Genomic DNA, 19,558 nt, shown 5'->3' on the forward strand with positions numbered 1-19,558 from the left:
ATGCATCCAAGATCGAGTATGATAACTGAACGTATTACAGGAATTATTGAGCTTGAAAAACCGTTTTTTCCCATAAGAAATAGATTTGATCATACTTATGAAGCCTATAACTTAAAAATTCGAATTTTCCCAGATATAAGGTATACACCGTTAGACGCGTCCTGAGTCCTTCTACAAACGCTCAGTTATTGGCGCAATTCGTAGGTTGAAATTTTGAGTAATTGTCGAAAAACCAAAATTTTCAAAGTTTAATTTTTCAGTTTTTTGGCTATGGTGAGCAGTTCATATATCTCAGCTTGATCGCTTAGGCGCCATTTGAAAGCCTAACTCAACCCTATTGATTTGGTATATTTGCGGTTTTCCTGTCTTTCTTTGAACCTAAGATATATACGCCCAAAAAATATGCTTTTTGTATTTACCTAGTCCTCTAGCTAATTTACGGGTAGTCAGAAGTCAAAAATTAGACCGGTTCTGAATCGGCCCTCACACCCTCTTGAAACACAGGAAAAAAATTCAGATCGGTTTAACTTTTCCACATACATACATACAAACATACATATCCACAAACATTTTCCATTTTTTAAATAAAAATTGGGTCATATTTCTGAGCTCGATAACTTTTGAACGGTATAACCGATTTTCAAAATTAAACATGCGTTGGAAAGGTAATGATCTATGCTATCAGAAGCCGCAAAAGTCGGGCTTAAATTTTTGAAATTTTTGGGAGTTTTGGGGACGAGAACGAAAAACAGGCTTTAAATGGGAAGGGCCGCAAAATCCACACCCTTGGACCAAAATGGAGAAGTAACATATGGATGGACGAGTCTTTTCCTAAACTTTAAGATGGGATTTGGCCCAATTTTCAATACAGTCAGGTTTAGAAAATCGAAAATTTCGTGTATATATAGTGTCGCTTGTAGGGGTGTTGTGCGCCACTGGTGAGAACTGCCGTTCTCTGTGGATAAAATAAAAATCAGAGAAATGATAACAGAAAAAAGAAAACTGAGACGCAAATGGCAACAGTCTAGTCTAGAGCACAAGTTAATAAAACTAGATTAATGCCACACAACAATGAAGAGCCAACATAGGACTTTTCATTCACAGTCATTTGTTTCGAGCTTCTGTCATATGTTGTATAATCCGTGTATATTAATATTATACACGGATTATACGACATTTGACAGAAGCTCGAAACAAATGACAATCAATGAAAAGCCCTATTAGCGCGTCGTCAATATTACTTCGGGAGATAGTAGCACATCTTTTTTCGAAAGTTCTGCGAAACTTTGGCAACAGTGCGTCGGCATTATTTGACATAACTAAGATGAAGGCTGAATATTGTGCTAAGTAATAGAAAACAATTGTATTATAAGTAAATCAATATTTATAAAAAGACACCAAACTAAGTGAAAATTTTATTAAAAGCGTGTGTTTTGGTTTTTTTATTTATATTTAAAATTTAAATTTTAAACTATTGATGATATTTCTAGACAAAAAAATCCTCCTAAAGCTTTATATACTCGCATTAGAATTCGAAATATTTTTACCTAAAATATACTTACCTATAAGTAAAACTCCCAATTAACAATAATCTATGTTTTACTTTATCGTACTACGTACGTAGATAATACGTACGTAGTATAATAGATAAAGTTATATAATCGTGCAAAAATTTTTTTTCAGATTTCACTTTTTTTTGACGTTTTGAGACCCCCTGAGTCTAAAAAGCAAATAAAAAAAAACACATGTCGGAAGTATGTACGTACGTATGTCGCCACCACCCAGCAAAAACTACCGGATTTCGATTTCGATGAAATTCGGTATGAGTAAGTTTAAGAGAATTTTGTCGACAAACTAAGCTTTTAAAAAAAACCTCAAAGGGGGGCCGAAATAGGGGGGTTATCTAGGGCCCATTTTTGCAAATTTTGACCGAAACGAATGAAATTTAACTCAAAGTTAGCTCATTCATCGATAGGTAAATAGAAATACGGAATTTGACATTTCCAAATTCAAAATTGCGGCCAACATGGCCGACTGCTCACCCGACACATTTCCCTACCTATCTAAAAACTTGTTTAAGATAAGTTTAATTTGAAAAAGTCGTTATATAGCCTAAAGATGGGGCTATAAGAAGAATATTATCGTTTTTCAGAAAAAGTTATGGGTTGCCTATATTTAAGGGGTGAAAATTTTACATAACTTTGAACTAGATTTTCTCAAAAATTGCTCCAAGGAATTTGTTTATTTTTGATTTGCTATTGGTAAATTGAATGACATTAGTCAGATTTCTTAACTCCCCATAGGAGGGGAGTTATGAATTTTTTATAAAAAAATATTCGAGTGCCCGTAACTTCCTTTGTAATAGAAACTAAAATTTGAAATTTTGCAGACATATATGGTACTTTATTATCTATTATCACAATAAATTTTAGCCACAATATGACTTCCGGTTGAACCGGAAATTAAAAAAAAAGAATGTATGTGTACTTTACGCACGTAAGAAGATATTCTTCTATTATATAATAGGTAATTTAAACGAAGTAAATATACTTAAAAGGTTATTTGTACTTATTTTATTTAAAAATCAAACTAACGTTCTTATCTACCACTTTCAAAAAAGAAGAATATCTTCAAAAATTATATAATAATATACTTACAATCATAAAATCTATAAAAAAAAAATAAAAAAATAATAACTTGCTTGGGGCTTGAACCCACTTCACGTCTACCGCGCCGTACGAAAGTTGACGGTATTTCAAACTGCACCACATTCGCGTATACGTTATGTGGGAATATACACAAACTAAACGTTTACACCATAAATTTATATGAATTTAATAAAATTATTAGTTTGATTTTTGTCGAAATAAAATACAACAAAATATAGAGTAAGAAAACGATATATGAGATGAAGATTTGTAGAAAGTTTGTTCGTAATCAGATTATGTAAATTAAAGCATTGCCTACTAACAGTGGCGGCCCGTCAGGGTAGGCAGTGCCGACCCACATATTTATAGATATAGATTTTTTTAATATTTGTATCTGTGAAATAAAAAAAATCTATCAGATAATACAGACTAAATTTTATTCATGGTTTTTAAAAGGATTTGATCAATCCGAGCGTTAAGTGATCCCTGCGCATAACAGACTTCTCAAAAAATGAATGATCCGAGCCATTCATCTGACTTTTCGGCTTGCCGTCCCCAACTCCGTAGCTTGATGATTTACACGTAAAACTCAACAAAATAACAAGTCGATGAGCAAGCGAACATTACATTCTCTCCGTGGGCAATAGCAGATACGGCATGGCAGGTTAAGCGGCAGGTACGGCATATTTCGGTCTGCCGGTTGGTGTTTAATTTGGAAGCATGCATCGGCAGAAATTGTCAAAAATAATCACGCCGTTTTACGTCGTTTAATTGATATTGTAATTTTTTTAAGTTGTCAGGAATTATCATTTAGTGGACACGATGGATCGAAGCATTTGTTAAAAATCAAAATAATTATAGAGAATTAATAAAATTGTTTTAGAAATATGTACCTATGTATTTACTTTCTGATTCGAAGTGTATTCGTAATACAGAATGAACTAATACATATAATCAAATAGTTACATTTTGAATAACGTTGTTGAATCTGAGATTTAGAAAACCATTTGCTTTTCGCTGGAAGTAGATGAAACTTCTGATTATCATGTCATTCACAATTATCAATTATTGTTGTTCGACACGCGTTACGTAGTAATATTTATGAGAGGTTTTTAGGTTTTAGAGACGTGAGTAAAAGCAATAAGGCAGAATATATTTTTGGTGTTTTAAAGAACAGATTCAAATTTTTTTATATCAAAAATAAATTGGTAGGGCAAACTGGGGCAATCTTATGCTGGCGTTGCTGTGATAAGTGGTGAATTGAATGGTCTCCAGACAAAAGTTAAAACTATTGCATCACAAACTTTATTTACTCACTATTATGCGCATATAATGAATTTAGTTTTACATGATAAGTGTAAAAAAATAAAGAATATCGTCTTTTCTTGCCAGTTTAGCTCACCTAAACGGATTATTGCTTTAGAACAAATTTGTTTCGAAAAAAAGCGAACAGTTTGTCAGACGCGATGAAATTTTAAATCTCGGTTAGTTTTATCTAAGCAGATTATCTCGGGTAGTTTTAGTATCTGTAGCAGATTTTCGTGAACAGCTTTTGGAAGTTTTTGATTTTATTATCGAAGGCGATGATTTTGAAAGTGGCGATACCTCGATCCGTGAAGCAATCGGTTTGAGAACTTTATTAAATAATAATTACTCTTTTAATATTCTTTTAAATATTTTTAAGACAGATTTTGCTCAAAATATTCCTTGTTGTTCAAAATCAGTCAACTGACATTATTTATTTCAAAAATAGAATACGAAAGCTGGTGCAAAATCTCAGAGATTTTCGTAATGATAGTAGTTTCCAATATAAACGCAGTGACGTTTTGGATTCGCTTGATATTTCCGAACCATCCCAAAAAAGACAACGACATGATACATATCTCGAAAAACGAGTAAGTATATCTTGAAATTTTGGATACCTACTATTATATGCAAATAGATACTCGTTTTTCGAATTTTAAAGATTTGCAAATTTTTGACCTCTTTGACGATTCAAAATTTAAAAGTTACCTTCGACAAAGAATTTCCAAGATATTTATTATTACAAGTTAGGTACTTAAAAATTATGCCGATCCAAATATTTTCATAAAGTGGGATAAGTTACAAAATATGTATGTATAATTCTATGTAGTAAGTACTGCAATTCATTACAAAAAACTGTTCATCAATTTTCTTATTACCACCAATTTCTGCCTCAAATAAACGGGATTTACCTTGTCTCAAAAGAATCAACACATATTGTCGAAACACCATGAAACAAGAGAGAATGTCAAGTGCATCAAATAAAAAAAAGCAAAAAACAACAAAATCTCCTATGATGATTTAAGCCTTTTAGTTTGATGGTATACCTATATGAGGAGACAAAAAAAACCTTGCCGACCCTGTCTCCAAGGCCACGAGCCGCCACTGCCTACTAATAGGTAACTACATTATTTTGTTTACATTTTCCAAATAGATAGGTATTGAAACTATTAGGTATTTCCAACTGAAACATTTAGAATTACGTACCTGCGGCTTTTCAAAACTATTTAAAAAGTCACTACAATTATAAATTTGATTTTATTTCTGTCCACACATCAATAAAAACTAATATTATACAATATTTTTGTTTACCGATAACCTCCATATTGAACAATTATTGACAGATCATTTCAAAATTTCAACACCCAATCAGAGCCCGTATAACGACTAATACCATACTGTCGGTGTGCGCATGCGCGCGGATCAATCAAATTTTACCCTCAATCGATTCGCCGCTAAAGAAGAATATCTTCAAAAAAACTTAATTTTTTTAGACACGCCCTGTATATTTTTACATATTTTGAAAGAATGTAAAATTACCTTTACCATGACATAAAACTCGTTGCTGTAGCTCAAAAACTCGAAAAGTTACAGTAAATAGAAATTTTGCTATAATCTTGTATTCCATGTGGTGAGACCGCTCCCGTCTGGAAAAATTTCTGATTCGGTTTCTTTGTAGATTCCTATTCAAAAATGTCCCCTTTAAACAAATCTGAAGGGTGCCGGGCGGAATTTTTATGCAGAAATTGTTTAAACAATTTTTTTAAACAAATACAAAAGATCACTTTTTTTGCTCTAGAACATATATTTTTGTGTGTTGTGGGTCATTGTGAACAAGAAAGGTAACTTGTAAATTTTCTCAGAAATTGATAGTTTTCGAGTTATAGGCGATTTGAAATCTGAAAAATACGAAAATGCGCATTTTCGAGGCTTAAAAACTCATATTTAAATTAGTATTTTTGAGGTTGCCAGATACTTAAATTGAAGACTAAATATTCAGCTTCAAAATTCTGAAGAGTGATTGCGTCTAACTTTAATTTATACCGTTGTTTTTTAATTGTTAAATATGCGTGTTTATCCGATTTTTTTTGCCGGTGCGGCGCGCTCCTTTTCAATAATCTCCTATTTTCCTCCGAAAAATTATTTTTTCTAGATTCTTTGGGACATGCTAAATAAAATAAGTTTCTTGACATTTTTCTCAAAAGTTATAAGCGATTTAAAATCCGATAAAGCGTTTTTTTGTCATTTTTCGGATTTTAACTCGCTTATAACTTAAAAACTATTAACTTTTAAGAAAAATTGCAGGAAACTTATTTTATTTAGAATATCATAAAGAATCTAGAAAAAATATTTTTCGGAGGAAAATACGAGATTTTTGAAATGGAGCGCGCCGCATCGGCAAAAAAATCGGATAAACACGCATATTTAACAATTAAAAACAACAGTATAAATTAAAGTTAGTCGCGACCACACTTCAACATCTTGAAGCTGAATGTTCAGTCTTCAATCTAAGTATCTGGCAACCTCAAAAATACTAATTGATATATTAGTTTTTAATCCTCAAAAATGCCTATTTTCGCATTTTTCAGATGCCCAAAAATTCCGCCCGACACCCTTCAGATTTGTTTAAAGGGGACATTTTTGAATAGGAATCCACAAAGAAACCGAATCAGAAACTTTTTTCAGACGGGAGCGGTCTCACCACATGGAATATTGTGTGTCCTCTCTCACGCGATAGTAGCAGAGCATTATTTATAGTCTGGGCAGATTATCGGAGAATAGGCCATTTTTGGGAAAAGGTATTTACCAGCAATTTTATTGCTGGAATCAAAGGTTATGATTATATATATATTAATAATATAGGTATGCAAAGTCCTCAGATAGTGTGCTACTTTTTTTATAAACAAAATGGCGCACGAAAATCGTGTTTTTTTCAATTATTGCTCTATAACTCCGAAGATTTTAACTTTACAACAAAAACACTCAAATAAAAATTCACCGTGATTAAATTCTGCATAGAGACGTGTTTTTCCCGATCTGCTCCGACGAAAAACTTCCTCGGAAAATGCGGGTTTTCCCAACAAAATCTTTAATTTTCAAATAAAGTTTTAGATAAGTAATTATCTACCAATAATTAAATAATAAAAGCCTTCTTGGTTTAGATTATAGTTCCAGAAGCTGGTGAAAATTAAACGAATATTTTAGCAACAATTCAATTGTTAATTAATAATTTACGGTCGCAATAATAACCAAAATAATTATGATACACTGATCAAACTTTGAAGTCTTATAAAGATGAGATACCTATTTAACATTTTGTCGACAAAATATAAATTTTTTATTTTTTGCATAATCTTTAAATGTTAAAAAAAATAGTTGTAAACAAATTAACGTTCCTCAGAAAGTTTTTATTATATTATAATTTTAAAAAATAGCTAAAATGCGCATTTCAAATATCTTGAAAATGAATGCTTTAAAACTTTTTTGCAACCATTTGCAAAAAAGTTATGAAACAGCAAAGTAAACATACGATTACTACGGTGTTTATAATTTTTTTTAAACCTTTCAAAGCGTAAAAGTGAGTTTAAAGTACAAGCTAATTATTTACAAAAAATTTGAAGGCACTCGTGGGAGTGCCGATAGAAGTGAAAACTTCTTATAGTATATAAATTACGAGCTCAATGCTTTTTCCCCATCCAAAAAGAAGTGCTATACCTATACCATATACACGATGCGTATGCCCTATTCTATTGCATATGTGCATATATGTATACATACACATAATTTATCTACGTACAAAATTTATTTCAGCGAAGTGATGACGGTCGCAAATTGAATAATTTTTCCCCATCCAAAAAGTGCACAAGGTCCCTCAAGAAGTTTTCACTTCAAATATTTATTTCGTCAAAACGATGATGGTCGCGATGACGGTCGCTAATTTAATAATTTTTCTCAGCCAAAAAGTGCACAACGTCCCTAAAGAGGTTTTCACTTCAAAAATGTATTTCGTCGAAGCGATGATGGTCGCGATGACGGTCCCTAATTCAATACTTTTTCCCTATCCAAAAAGTGCACAACGTCCATAAAGAAATTTTCACTTAAAATATTTATTTCGTCGAAGCGATGAAGGTCGCTAATTTAATATTTTTTCCCATCCAAAAAGTATACAACGTCCCTCAAGAAGTTTTCACTTCAAATATTTATTTCGTCGAAGCGATGACAGTCGCTAATTTAATACATTTTCCCATACAAAAAGTGCACAACGCCCCTAAAGAAGTTCTCACTTCAAAAATTTATTTCGTCGAAGCGATGACGGTCCCTAATTCAATACTTTTTCCCCATACAAAAAGTGCACAACGTCCCTCAAGAAGTTTTCACTTCAAAAATTTATTTCATCGAAGCGATGACGGTTGCTGATTTAATACTTTTTTCCATCGAAAAAGTGCACAACGTCCCTAAAAAAGTTTCACTTCAAATATTTATTTCGTCGAAGCGATGACGGTCGCTAATTTATTACTTTTTCCCAGCCAAAAAGTGCACAACGTCCCTAAAGAAGTTTTCACTTCCAAAATTTATTTCATCAAAGCGATGACGGTCGCGATGACGGTGGCTAATTTAATACTTTTTTAAATCCAAAAAGAGCACAACGTCCCTAAAGAAGTTTTTACTTCAAATGTTTATTTCGTCGAAGCGATGACGGTCGATAATTTAATAACTTTTCTCCATACAAAAAGTACACAACGTCCTTCAAGAAGTTTTCACTTCAGAAATTTATTTCATCGAAGCGATGACGGTCGCTAATTTAATACTTTTTTCTATCCAAAACGAGCACAACGTCCCTAAAGAAGTTTTCATTTCAAATGTTTATTTCGTCGAAGCGATGACGGTCGCTAATTTATTATTTTTTCCCATCCATAAAGTGCACAGTGCACAACGTCCCTAAAGAAATTTTCTCTCCAAAAATTTATTTCGCCGAAGCGATGACGGTCGCTAATTCAATACTTCTTGCACATCTAAAAAGTGAACAACGTCCCCAAAAGAGGTTTTCACTTCAAAAATTTATTTCGTCGAAGCGATGACGGGCGCTAATTTAATACTTTTTCCCCATCCAAAAAGTGCACAACGACCTTCAAGAGGTTTTCACTTCAAAAATTTATTTCTTACAAGCAATGGCGGTCGCAATGACGGTCGTCAATTTAATACTTTTTCCCATCCAAAAAGTGCACAACGTCCCTAAAGAAGTTTTCACTTCAATACGTATATAGTGGAACCCCGATAAGTCGGCCCTGACAACCCGGAAGTCCGGCTAACCCGGACCAATTTTCATCGGACAAAACAGACATTTTGTCAATTTGACTTGAGTTTTTTACGAAGAAATAAACAATACTGTAATAATTGTACATAATTTAGATGTCCTGCGCATATGTATTTCATATTTTTGCAATTATAATGTGTATTTGTTTATTATTTAGATGTATTTGACTAATTTTTAACGTATTCTCCGGCTAACCCGGATTTTCGATAACCCGGATCGGCCGCGGTCCCGATTAATCCGACTTATCGAGGTTTCACTGTACGTACAAAATTTATTTCGCCGAAGATATGCCGGTCGCGATAACGGTCGCGAAATAAATCTTTTTTTCCCATGCAAAAATAGGTTTTACATTTATTTTAAATTTAAATAATTCTATATAATTTATGTATAGATACACATAATATAGATACGTACAAAATCTATTTCGCCGAAGAGATGACGGTCGTAATGACGGTCGCGAAATAAATCTTTTTTCCCCATCCTAAACTAGGTTTTATATTTATTTTAAATTTAAATACTTCTATACAATTTATATATACATACAAATAATATATAGCATAAGTGATGACGGTCGCAATAACGGATGCGATGACGGTCGCGAATTCAATGTTTTTCCCCTATCCAAAAATCGCACAACGTCCCTAAAGAAGTTTTCACTTCAAAAATCGATTATCAGTTTAATGGTTATATTTTAATTAAAAATTATAAATATATTTTTTTGTAATTTACACGCGCGAAAGTAGTCTAATACAGTACTGTAGCTAAAATTTTCGCTCGGAACGACGACCGGCCGCGCGACGTACACTTTTAATAAATAATGTATGCTGCGTGTCAGTCGCTTCGAAGGAACATTTTAGCTCCGAGTCTGTATCAGGCCTACTTTTGCGCTAAAAATTACAAAAAAAGTATTTTTAATCTTTAATTAAAATATTAAAATATTAAAATTGCACTAATTTTTGACATTCTTTGTGAGTAATTAGATTGTACCATAGACTCACTTTTAAGCTTTGAAACAATTAATACAAATTATAAACAACGGAGTAATCGTATATTTACTTTGCTGTTTCATAACTTTTTTGCAAATGGTTGGAAAATTTTTTAAAGCATTCATTTTAAAGACCTATGAAATACGCATTTTAAGTATTTTTTAAAATCAGAATATAATAAACAATTTCTGAGAAATGTTAATTTGTTTATATCAATATTTTTAAACATTTAAAGATTATGCAAAAAAATGAAAAATTTATAAACTAAAAGGGGAAGTTCCCTAGGTTGACTGTATACCATATAGTTAAAAAACTAACATGAAGTAAAACACTTCTATGTAATTGGTATATTTATTAATATTTAAAAAATCCCAATGGATTGAGTAAAATATGTCCAATTCAGAACGTTTTCAGACCTATCGGTCCATCATCAGTGAATCTACTATAAAATAAGTAATCCCACTATTGGTTAGATTACTTACGTGCATACTTGCTAAATAGCCCCAGAACCAAACAATGGTTGAATTTTTATTTCGATTTACATTATTTAAAAATAATATTAAACAGGCTAAACGCCGATGTTACATGATATAACCTAAGGGAACATGGTGAAACCCTACCAAAACTCAATCAACCATCTTAGGCCAAAGTTGACTATAAAGTGTCAAAATTGTGTTAGGAACTGTTTGAAGTGACATTGACAGTAGAGAAAAAGGTAGTCGATTTTCAATGTTTATTAACCAAAAGGTCATGACACAAAACAAATGATAAAGATTTTAATATCTGAAAATGTCTAACATTTTTAAATCTATTGATTTTTGAAAAGAAAATTGTGATATACAAAATTAATTTAGAATATATGATTATTTATGTTGACTGTATACTATAACATTAGATTGATCCAATTGATAGAAAGAAAGTATGAGCTGCTGTCAATAATGATAAAAAGATAAAAACGGATGATGGTGAGAGAAGAGAAAGAATGAATATTAGTTGGAATGTTATTGTACAAAATGAATAAATAGGTAGGCAAGGTATTTAAGTTTATATTGTATTGGTGGTTGTATATGTAAAAGGAAAATATTGTTATTTAAAAATAAATGGAAATTTTTTTCTAAATAATGGATTTGAGTTAGGATACAGTCAATAAACTTAATAGTGTGCAATATGTAAATGTAGAGGATGGTAATTATTATGAGATGTTTTATTTTATTTTAAAAAATTTTTTGAGAAAATTCTTGTGACAACGTGAGGCTATGTGAAGATAAAGAAATGTATGATTATAGCTGAGTCCAGTTGATACAAGAATGAAATTAATATTCAAAATGTACTAAATAAAATAAAACCAAAATAAGAAAAAAGAATATTGATATAATTTAATTGTAATAATAAAGGGTCTGAATATGAGAACTGAAATTAAGTAATGGAATGTTAGTTGGAGAGGTAAAAATTACTTGGAAAAAGTCAAAGACAAAAAGTAGAGGGCTGTGGTGTAAGGTAGAAAGACAAGAGTTTTAAGGGAAAGAGAGGGATAAAGAAAAGATGTGATATGGAATTTAAACTGAATGAAGTAATGAAATGAAAAAGAAGTGAGAAGATAGTAGGGTGAATTAATTAGGTGAAGGTTAATAGGGTTCATGTAGTTAGTAATGATTAGTTGTGTAAAGGAGTTTGGAAGCAGAGAAGGAAAGAGGATTTTTTTTTGAAAAATGGGAGGGGGGAGACTAAGTTAAAAAGAGAAAGAATAGGATAAAAAAGGAAAGTTGTAAGTAATAGGAATTATGAGAATAATTGACGGTGAATGGGGACAAAATTGCGGTTAGGGGATGTTTGTCTATTGACACAGTTGGGACTCTTCTTCAGGTCCTTGACAATCTCCAAATCTTCGTATAAGTCTAAACGGAGTGTATTTTTTTGTTGAATATTGTGTATCATCTGGACACCTTCAGGAATCTTAAGTTCATGTTTATTGACTTTTAAATGGTGTGAAAAGGCCGAAGTAGTATCTCTCTTGCTGTGTTCTGCAGATCGGGTAGAAAGGGATCTGTAAGTTCTGCCGATGTAGGTGGCATCACAATCTGAACAAGAGAGTCTGTATACCCCACTCCGGTTCATATAATGGATAGGATCTTTGGTATTAGTTAAAGTTTTGCTGAGAGTATTATTGACTTTGAAAGAGATTTTTATGTTGTCACAATACAGTGGTACCTCGACATACGAGGGTAATTCGTTCCGTAATCTTGCTCGTATGTCAAATTGCTCGTATGTCAAACCAATTTTCCTCACCGAAATTTACTGAAATGTTATTAATCCGTTCCAGTCCCAAAAAACCACCTTAGTTGCTTTTTTAAGTGTTTTTAAATAAGAAAAATGTTTTTACAAGAAGAAACATTTATTTATAAATAACAAAAAATACATACATATTCTGTAAAAACATAAAAAAGTGAGGTACTTACGGAACCGCTAATTTTCGTCAGTTGACTTCACTAATTTCGTCACACTATGCTCATTTTCATCTGCAGCTCGTTTAAAAAACTGTCCAAAGAGGTTTGTTTCTTCCTCCCTTTCATAAATCGCTCGTGCCTTCTCACAATATGATGCTTTCTGTTAAGGTTCCTCCTTGAAGTTGCTTCTCTATCATCCACACCATCAGTAGTTTCTCCATCTTTTCATGGAGAGAGGTGCGGAGCTTGGAAATTATTGTAACGCATAACGCATTATACCATTTATCACCTCCTTCAAGTTAGAAATAGGTAGTCAAAAAGAGGCATGAATTTTAATAAAAGCTTTTCCTCGTATCTCAAATTTTGCTCTCATCTCAAAGCAAAACATCGCTCGCTCGGCGGCTCTTATCTCAAAATACTCGTATATTAGGGCGCTCGTATATCGAGGTACCACTGTAATTGGAAATGATATGTTTGACTCTTTCAGATAATTTGGAGTTATTGAATGGTAAGGAGGCATAAATGGGAGTAGTTTCTCTACATCAGCCACAACTACTCCCATTTATGCCTCCTTACCATTCAAGAACTCCAAATTATCTGAAAGAGTCAAACATATCATTTCCAATTCTTGAGATCCTATCCATTATATGAACTGGAGTGGGGTATACAGACTCTCTTGTTCAGATTGTGATGCCACCTACATCGGCAGAACTTACAGATCCCTTTCTACCCGATCTGCAGAACACAGCAAGAGAGATACTACTTCGGCCTTTTCACACCATTTAAAAGTCAATAAACATGAACTTAAGATTCCTGAAGGTGTCCAGTTGATACACAATATTCAACAAAAAAATACACTCCGTTTAGACTTATACGAAGATTTGGAGATTTTCAAGGACCTGAAGAAGAGTCCCAACTGTGTCAATAGACAAACATCCCTTAACCGCAATTTTGTCCCCATTCAACGTCAATTATTCTCATAATTCCTATTACTTACAACTTTCCTTTTTTATCCTATTCTTTCTCTTTTTAACTTAGTCTCCCCCCTCCCATTTTTCAAAAAAAAATTCCTCTTTCCTTCTCTGCTTCCAAACTCCTTTACGCAACTAATCATTACTAACTACATGAACCCTATTAACCTTCACCTAATTAATTCACCCTACTATCTTCTCACTTCTTTTTCATTTCATTACTTCATTCAGTTTAAATTCCATATCCCATCTTTTCTTTATCCCTCTCTTTCCCTTAAAACTCTTGTCTTTCTACCTTACACCACAGCCCTCTACTTTATGTCTTTGACTTTTTCCAAGTAATTTTTACCTCTCCAACTAACATCCCATTACTTAATTTCAGTTCTCATATTCAGACCCTTTATTATTACAATTAAATTATATCAATATTCTTTTTTCTTATTTTGGTTTTATTTTATTTAGTACATTTTCAATATTAATTTCATTCTTGTATCAACTGGACTCAGCTATAATCATACATTTCTTTATCTTCAACTTCACATACGCTCACTTTGTCACAAGAATTTTCTCAAAAAAATTTTTAAAATAAAATAAAACATCTCATAATAATTACCATCCTCTACATTTACATATTTCACACTATTAAGTTTATTGACTGTATCCTAACTCAAATCCATTATTGAGAAAAAAATTTCCATTGATTTTTAAATAACAATATTTTCCTTTTACATATACAACCACAAATACAATATAAACTTGAATAACTTGCCTACCTATTTATTCATTTTGTACAATAACATTCCAACTAATACTCATTCTCTCTCTTCTCTCACCATCATCTGTTTTTATCTTTTTATCATTATTGACAGCAGCTCATACTTTCTTTCTATCAATTGGATCAATCTAATGTTATAGTATACAGTCAACATAAATAATCTTATATTCTAAATTAATTTTGTATATCACAATTTTCTTTTCAAAAATCAATAGATTTAAAAATGTTAGACATTTTCAGATATTAAAATCTTTATCATTTGTTTTGTGTCATGACCTTTTGGTTAATAAACATTGAAAATCGACTACCTTTTTCTCTACTGTCAATGTCACTTCAAACAGTTCCTAACACAATTTTGACACGTTATAGTCAACTTTGGCCTAAGATGGTTGATTGAGTTTTGGTAGGGTTTCACCATGTTCCCTTAGGTTATATCATGTAACATCGGCGTTTGGCCTGTTTAATATTATTTTTAAATAATGTAAATCGAATTAAAAATTCAACCATTGTTTGGTTCTGGGGCTATTTAGCAAGTATGCACGTAAGTAATCTAACCACACTTTTCTAGTTTTCAAAATTTCAACCATCTTTCAATTTTAATAGTGGGATTACTTATTTTATTGTAGATTCACTGATGATGGACCGATAGGTCTGAAAACGTTCTGAATTGGACATATTTTACTCAATCCATTGGGATTTTTTAAATTTTAATAAATATACCAATTACATAGAAGTGTTTTACTTCATGTTAGAGTTTTTTGAAAAATTTATATTTTGTCGACAAAATATTAAATAGGCATCACACCTTTATGATCTTTCTAAGTTTGATCAATGTCTCATGATTATTTTGGTTGTTATTGCGACTGTAAATTGTTAATTAACAATTGAATTGTTGCTAAAATATTCGTTTCATTTTCACCGGCTTCTGAATTTATAATCTATACCAAGAAAGCTTTTATTTCACCAAGCTATATAATTATTGATAAATAATTACTGGCCCAAATAATTTATTTGAAAATTCGAGATTTTGTTGGGAAAACCCACATTTTCCGAGGAAAATTTTCGTCGGAGCCAATCGGGAAAAACATGCCTCTATGTAGAATTAAATTGGGGTGAATTTTTATTTGAGTGTTTTTGGTGTAAAGTTAAAATCTTCGGAGTTATAGAGCAATAATTGAAAAAAATACGATTTGTCGGCGCCATTTTGTTTATAAAAAAAGTAGCACACTATCTGCGGACTTTGCATACCTATATTAATAATATATAGGATCTTATAATTTGATTCCAGCGATAAAATTGCTGGTAAATAACTTTTCCATGAATTTTGCTAATTAGCCCAGAGTATTAGTACAATCATTGCAGCTATTTAGCTCAGAAATTTTTTAATATAAACCGATTTACATGAAATTTTGGAATTAGGCTTATATTACCCTTAACTTCAAAAGTGATATTGACCTGAACTCCGTTTTTACCCTGGGGGTGGTTGCCACCCCCTTTTCGGTGGTGGAATTTTTTTTTTTCAAAGTAACCTCAGATATCGGTAGAAGACCTAATTTTAAGCAAAAAATTTTCAAAAACCCAATACTTTTCAAGTTATTGGCAATTGAAATTTCGGAATTTTCTCGAAGAGTTTTTTGCAAATATCTCAAAAAATATGCATTTTAACGATAATATTATACTGAACAAAATTGTAGCAGGTAAAAAAATGAACAAATTGGTTGTTTAAAGAGTGTTCTAAATGCAATATTAAGCGAGATATTGAAGATCAAAGCCGTTTTTTATTTTGTGTGAAATTTAATCGATGTATTCAATGCCATCTAGCGAAGAGCGAATAAATTTTATGCATGCTAATGAGAAAGGATTTTATAGTGCTTAACCTTTGTCTGTGGTGGAATGGGAGATCTACAGCACCTCATATTGGAGTGTGGACTGTACAGACAAAATATTAAAGTAATGTATGAAAAGTTAATTGATCTAAATTGTCCTTTACCTGTCAATTTAAACGAAATTCTTTCTTCGAGCACAAGGACTTAGTAAAAGGTTTGGAAAAAATATACTTAATATAGAGATTAAGATAACTTTTGCTGATATTAATCATTTTGAAAACAGGTTAAAAGATCTCCAAGCCAAATCAAAATCTATACTCAATTATTACACTTATGTCGAATTCAAACGTAGACAACAAGTTATTTATAATATACATTTTCATAAAATTAAAAAAACTAATATCAATAAGTTCAACAAGTTCAGATTAGATAGCTTTGACAGTATTGATTTCAGGGAGAGTTGGTTCAAGAACCTCACAGATATCGAATTTCCTTTAGAAGTTAAAAAGTTGTTGGCCTTAGGCCCAAAGTTCGCTTTGCTTCCTAATAAAAAAGACTTCAAAGTTTCCTCTTTGTTAGCAGATATTGAAAACATTCTAAGACCAATTGAGAATGTCGATAAGGACATTCTAAGGTCTAAATGCACCAATAAAATCACCAACTATCTTAACAAAGATGAAGCAGACCATTTCTTGAACAAATATTATGTCAAATGTAGAACTTTTTTGAAACATCACCCTGAGATCAGGATTGTCCAGAGCGATAAAGGCAATGTCACTGTAGCAATGTACACAAGGGATTATACACAAAAATGTGAAGATTTACTCACAGACACTAAATATTACAAAAAGTTAAATAATAACCCTGTGTGCACTTTGCAACAAAAGGCAAACAAATTAGTTTCTGATTTGGTGAAGGAAAATCAAATAAATGAATCTATTGGGAAAACTTTAAAAATTTATAATGCAATTGCTCCCAGATTTTATGCTTTGCCAAAAATTCATAAACCAGATCTGTCTATGAGACCAATAGTGTCCTCTATAGGTACACCTAATGGCCCCATAGCTGCTTTTCTTACAAAGATTCTCACAGAATCATACAATAACAATAATGCTTTTTACATTCAGGACTCTTTCGTTTTCAGCTCTTTTATTAATAATTTTCAATTACCTAATAATTATAAACTGGTTAGTTTTGATGTAGTATCTTTGTTCACTAACTTACCTTTACACACAATTTTAGTTAGTGTCGAGAAACACTGGGGTGACATATCATTGCACACGACTCTGAATCTAGTTAATCTCAAAAAACTCATTACTTTTGTTTTTGATTCTAATATTTTCATTTTTAACGACAGTTACTATAAACAAGTTTTTGGTACTCCAATGGGGTCCACCATCTCACCAATATTATGTAATTATGTCTTGGACGATTTGATTGAAGATTGTCTTCATCAAATTAATGTTGAAATACCATTCATAAAGAGATACATGGATGATTTGATCTTGGCACTACCTACAGACCTAATACAACCTACGTTAAATGTTTTCAACCAACAGAACCCGCATTTGCAGTTCACGTGCGAGGAAGAGGCGGAGAGATCCTTGCCCTTCCTTGACATGAGGTTGCACAGATGTGAAGGTAATGTGGTGAAAACACAATGGTATAGAAAACCAATATGTAGCAACAGATTCATAAGCTACCATTCGTACCATCCTCCTAGGATGAAAACTAATTTAGTCTTAGCAATGAAAGAACGTGTCAGAAGGTTGTCTCATCCTGACTATCTCCAACATGATTTAAACATTCTACGCAATATTTTTGTGGAAAACTCATATCCTCCAAGACTGATTAATAAATTGATTTGCAATGTTCCCTTTGTCAATAGGAACATTCTCACTGCTAGTACCATGTCACAACCAGGGCCTTTAGCTCAGAGTAACTCGGCGCAGACTAGTGTGTACTTTTATGCCCTTCCTTACATTCCGAAACTAACTATTGAACTTAGTAAAATTTTCAAGGAATTTAAAAACATCAAAATAGCTAACAAAAACATCAAAACTATACGTCAGTTATACAGTAAAATCAAACAACCTTTAACTACATTAGAATGCACAGATGTGGTTTACCGCATTGAATGTACTGAATGTCCAGCATCATATATAGGTGAAACCGGAAGAAACTTGTCTAGTCGAATAATCTCACATAAAAGCGACTGTAGATTAAATAAACCTACGTGTGCTTTGGCAGAGCATACAATCAATCTAGACCATAAGATCGATTTCAACAATGCTAAAATATTAGCCAGAGAAAGTAATAAATTCAAAAGAACGTTCCTGGAGATGGTACATATCAGCAAGAGTGATGACAACAATCTTAATAAGAGATCTGAGATCCAGAATCTTAGTAAAATTTATAACTATATATTGACTTTCGACTAGTCTGATTCTGCATCTTAGTAATCTCTTTTAATTTTCTTATTTATTTGATCAAGTTGATTATTAATTCAGTATATTTTTTCTTAACATATTTACTAAATACTGTTTTCTTTTTGATGAATAATAAAAACTTTTTTCAAATTTCCCGCTCAAATTAAGTTGGTATTACAGTTGGTAGTATTTGCAATCCGTTACAACTGCCTTTCATGGTTAATACTTTTTAAAAGTTTTTTCATAACTTTCTACTTATTTAAACAGTAAATCTCGCTTTTTGACTCTCTTTCTGTTCGTGAAATGGTTTGATCCAGACTTAAGACGACATGCATCATGTCGTTTTCATATTTTTTAATTATAAAATCAGTGTTTTTTAACTTTTTAACTACTTTAAATGTTTTATTTAATAAGTTCGTTTTCAACGTATGTCAGTTTTTTGCTTAATCTAGCATTCTTGGTAAGTTAAAACTTTGTATTTCTTTTTGAGTACTTAGCAAGTAATTTCTTTGTAGAACCTTGAAAAAGGAGGAAATTGCCTCCGAAAGCTTGGAATAGAATAAATAGTACGCCTTAGCACAGCCCTATTTTATTTTGACTACCACACCCAAAAAGAAAAAAGTATTTATTTATATATATATATATATATATATATATATATATATATATATATATATATATATATATATATATGAAACTTAAAGCTAAAATCAATATCAATAAAAGAATTAATATTAAAAATAAACTCACCAGGCTTCCGGGTTGAACCGCGTCGTTGATTTCTAGGCCGAGCTTTCGACGTCCTCTCTGACGTCATCTTCAGGGCTTTCGGGGTCTCAGTCTCCTGAGGCTCCAGACAC

General features: G+C 32.0%; 1 protein-coding gene across 1 annotated transcript; it reads left to right on the forward strand.

The window, feature by feature from the left end:
- The first annotated feature begins 18,017 nt into the window (after nucleotides 1-18,017).
- Nucleotides 18,018-18,710, forward strand: LOC126889408 (uncharacterized). The gene has a single exon (XM_050657666.1). It carries the CDS (start codon nucleotides 18,018-18,020, stop codon nucleotides 18,708-18,710), a length of 693 nt encoding a protein of 230 aa, XP_050513623.1.
- The last annotated feature ends 848 nt before the right edge of the window (nucleotides 18,711-19,558 follow it).

The sequence above is a fragment of the Diabrotica virgifera genome, chromosome 8, assembly GCF_917563875.1.
Source record: "Diabrotica virgifera virgifera chromosome 8, PGI_DIABVI_V3a".
NCBI lineage: Eukaryota > Metazoa > Arthropoda > Insecta > Coleoptera > Chrysomelidae > Diabrotica > Diabrotica virgifera.

Coding starts and splice junctions, on each gene's coding strand:
- LOC126889408 (XM_050657666.1), top strand. CDS start 18,018: ATGAAAGAACGTGTCAGAAGGTTGTCTCATCCTGACTATCTCCAACAT.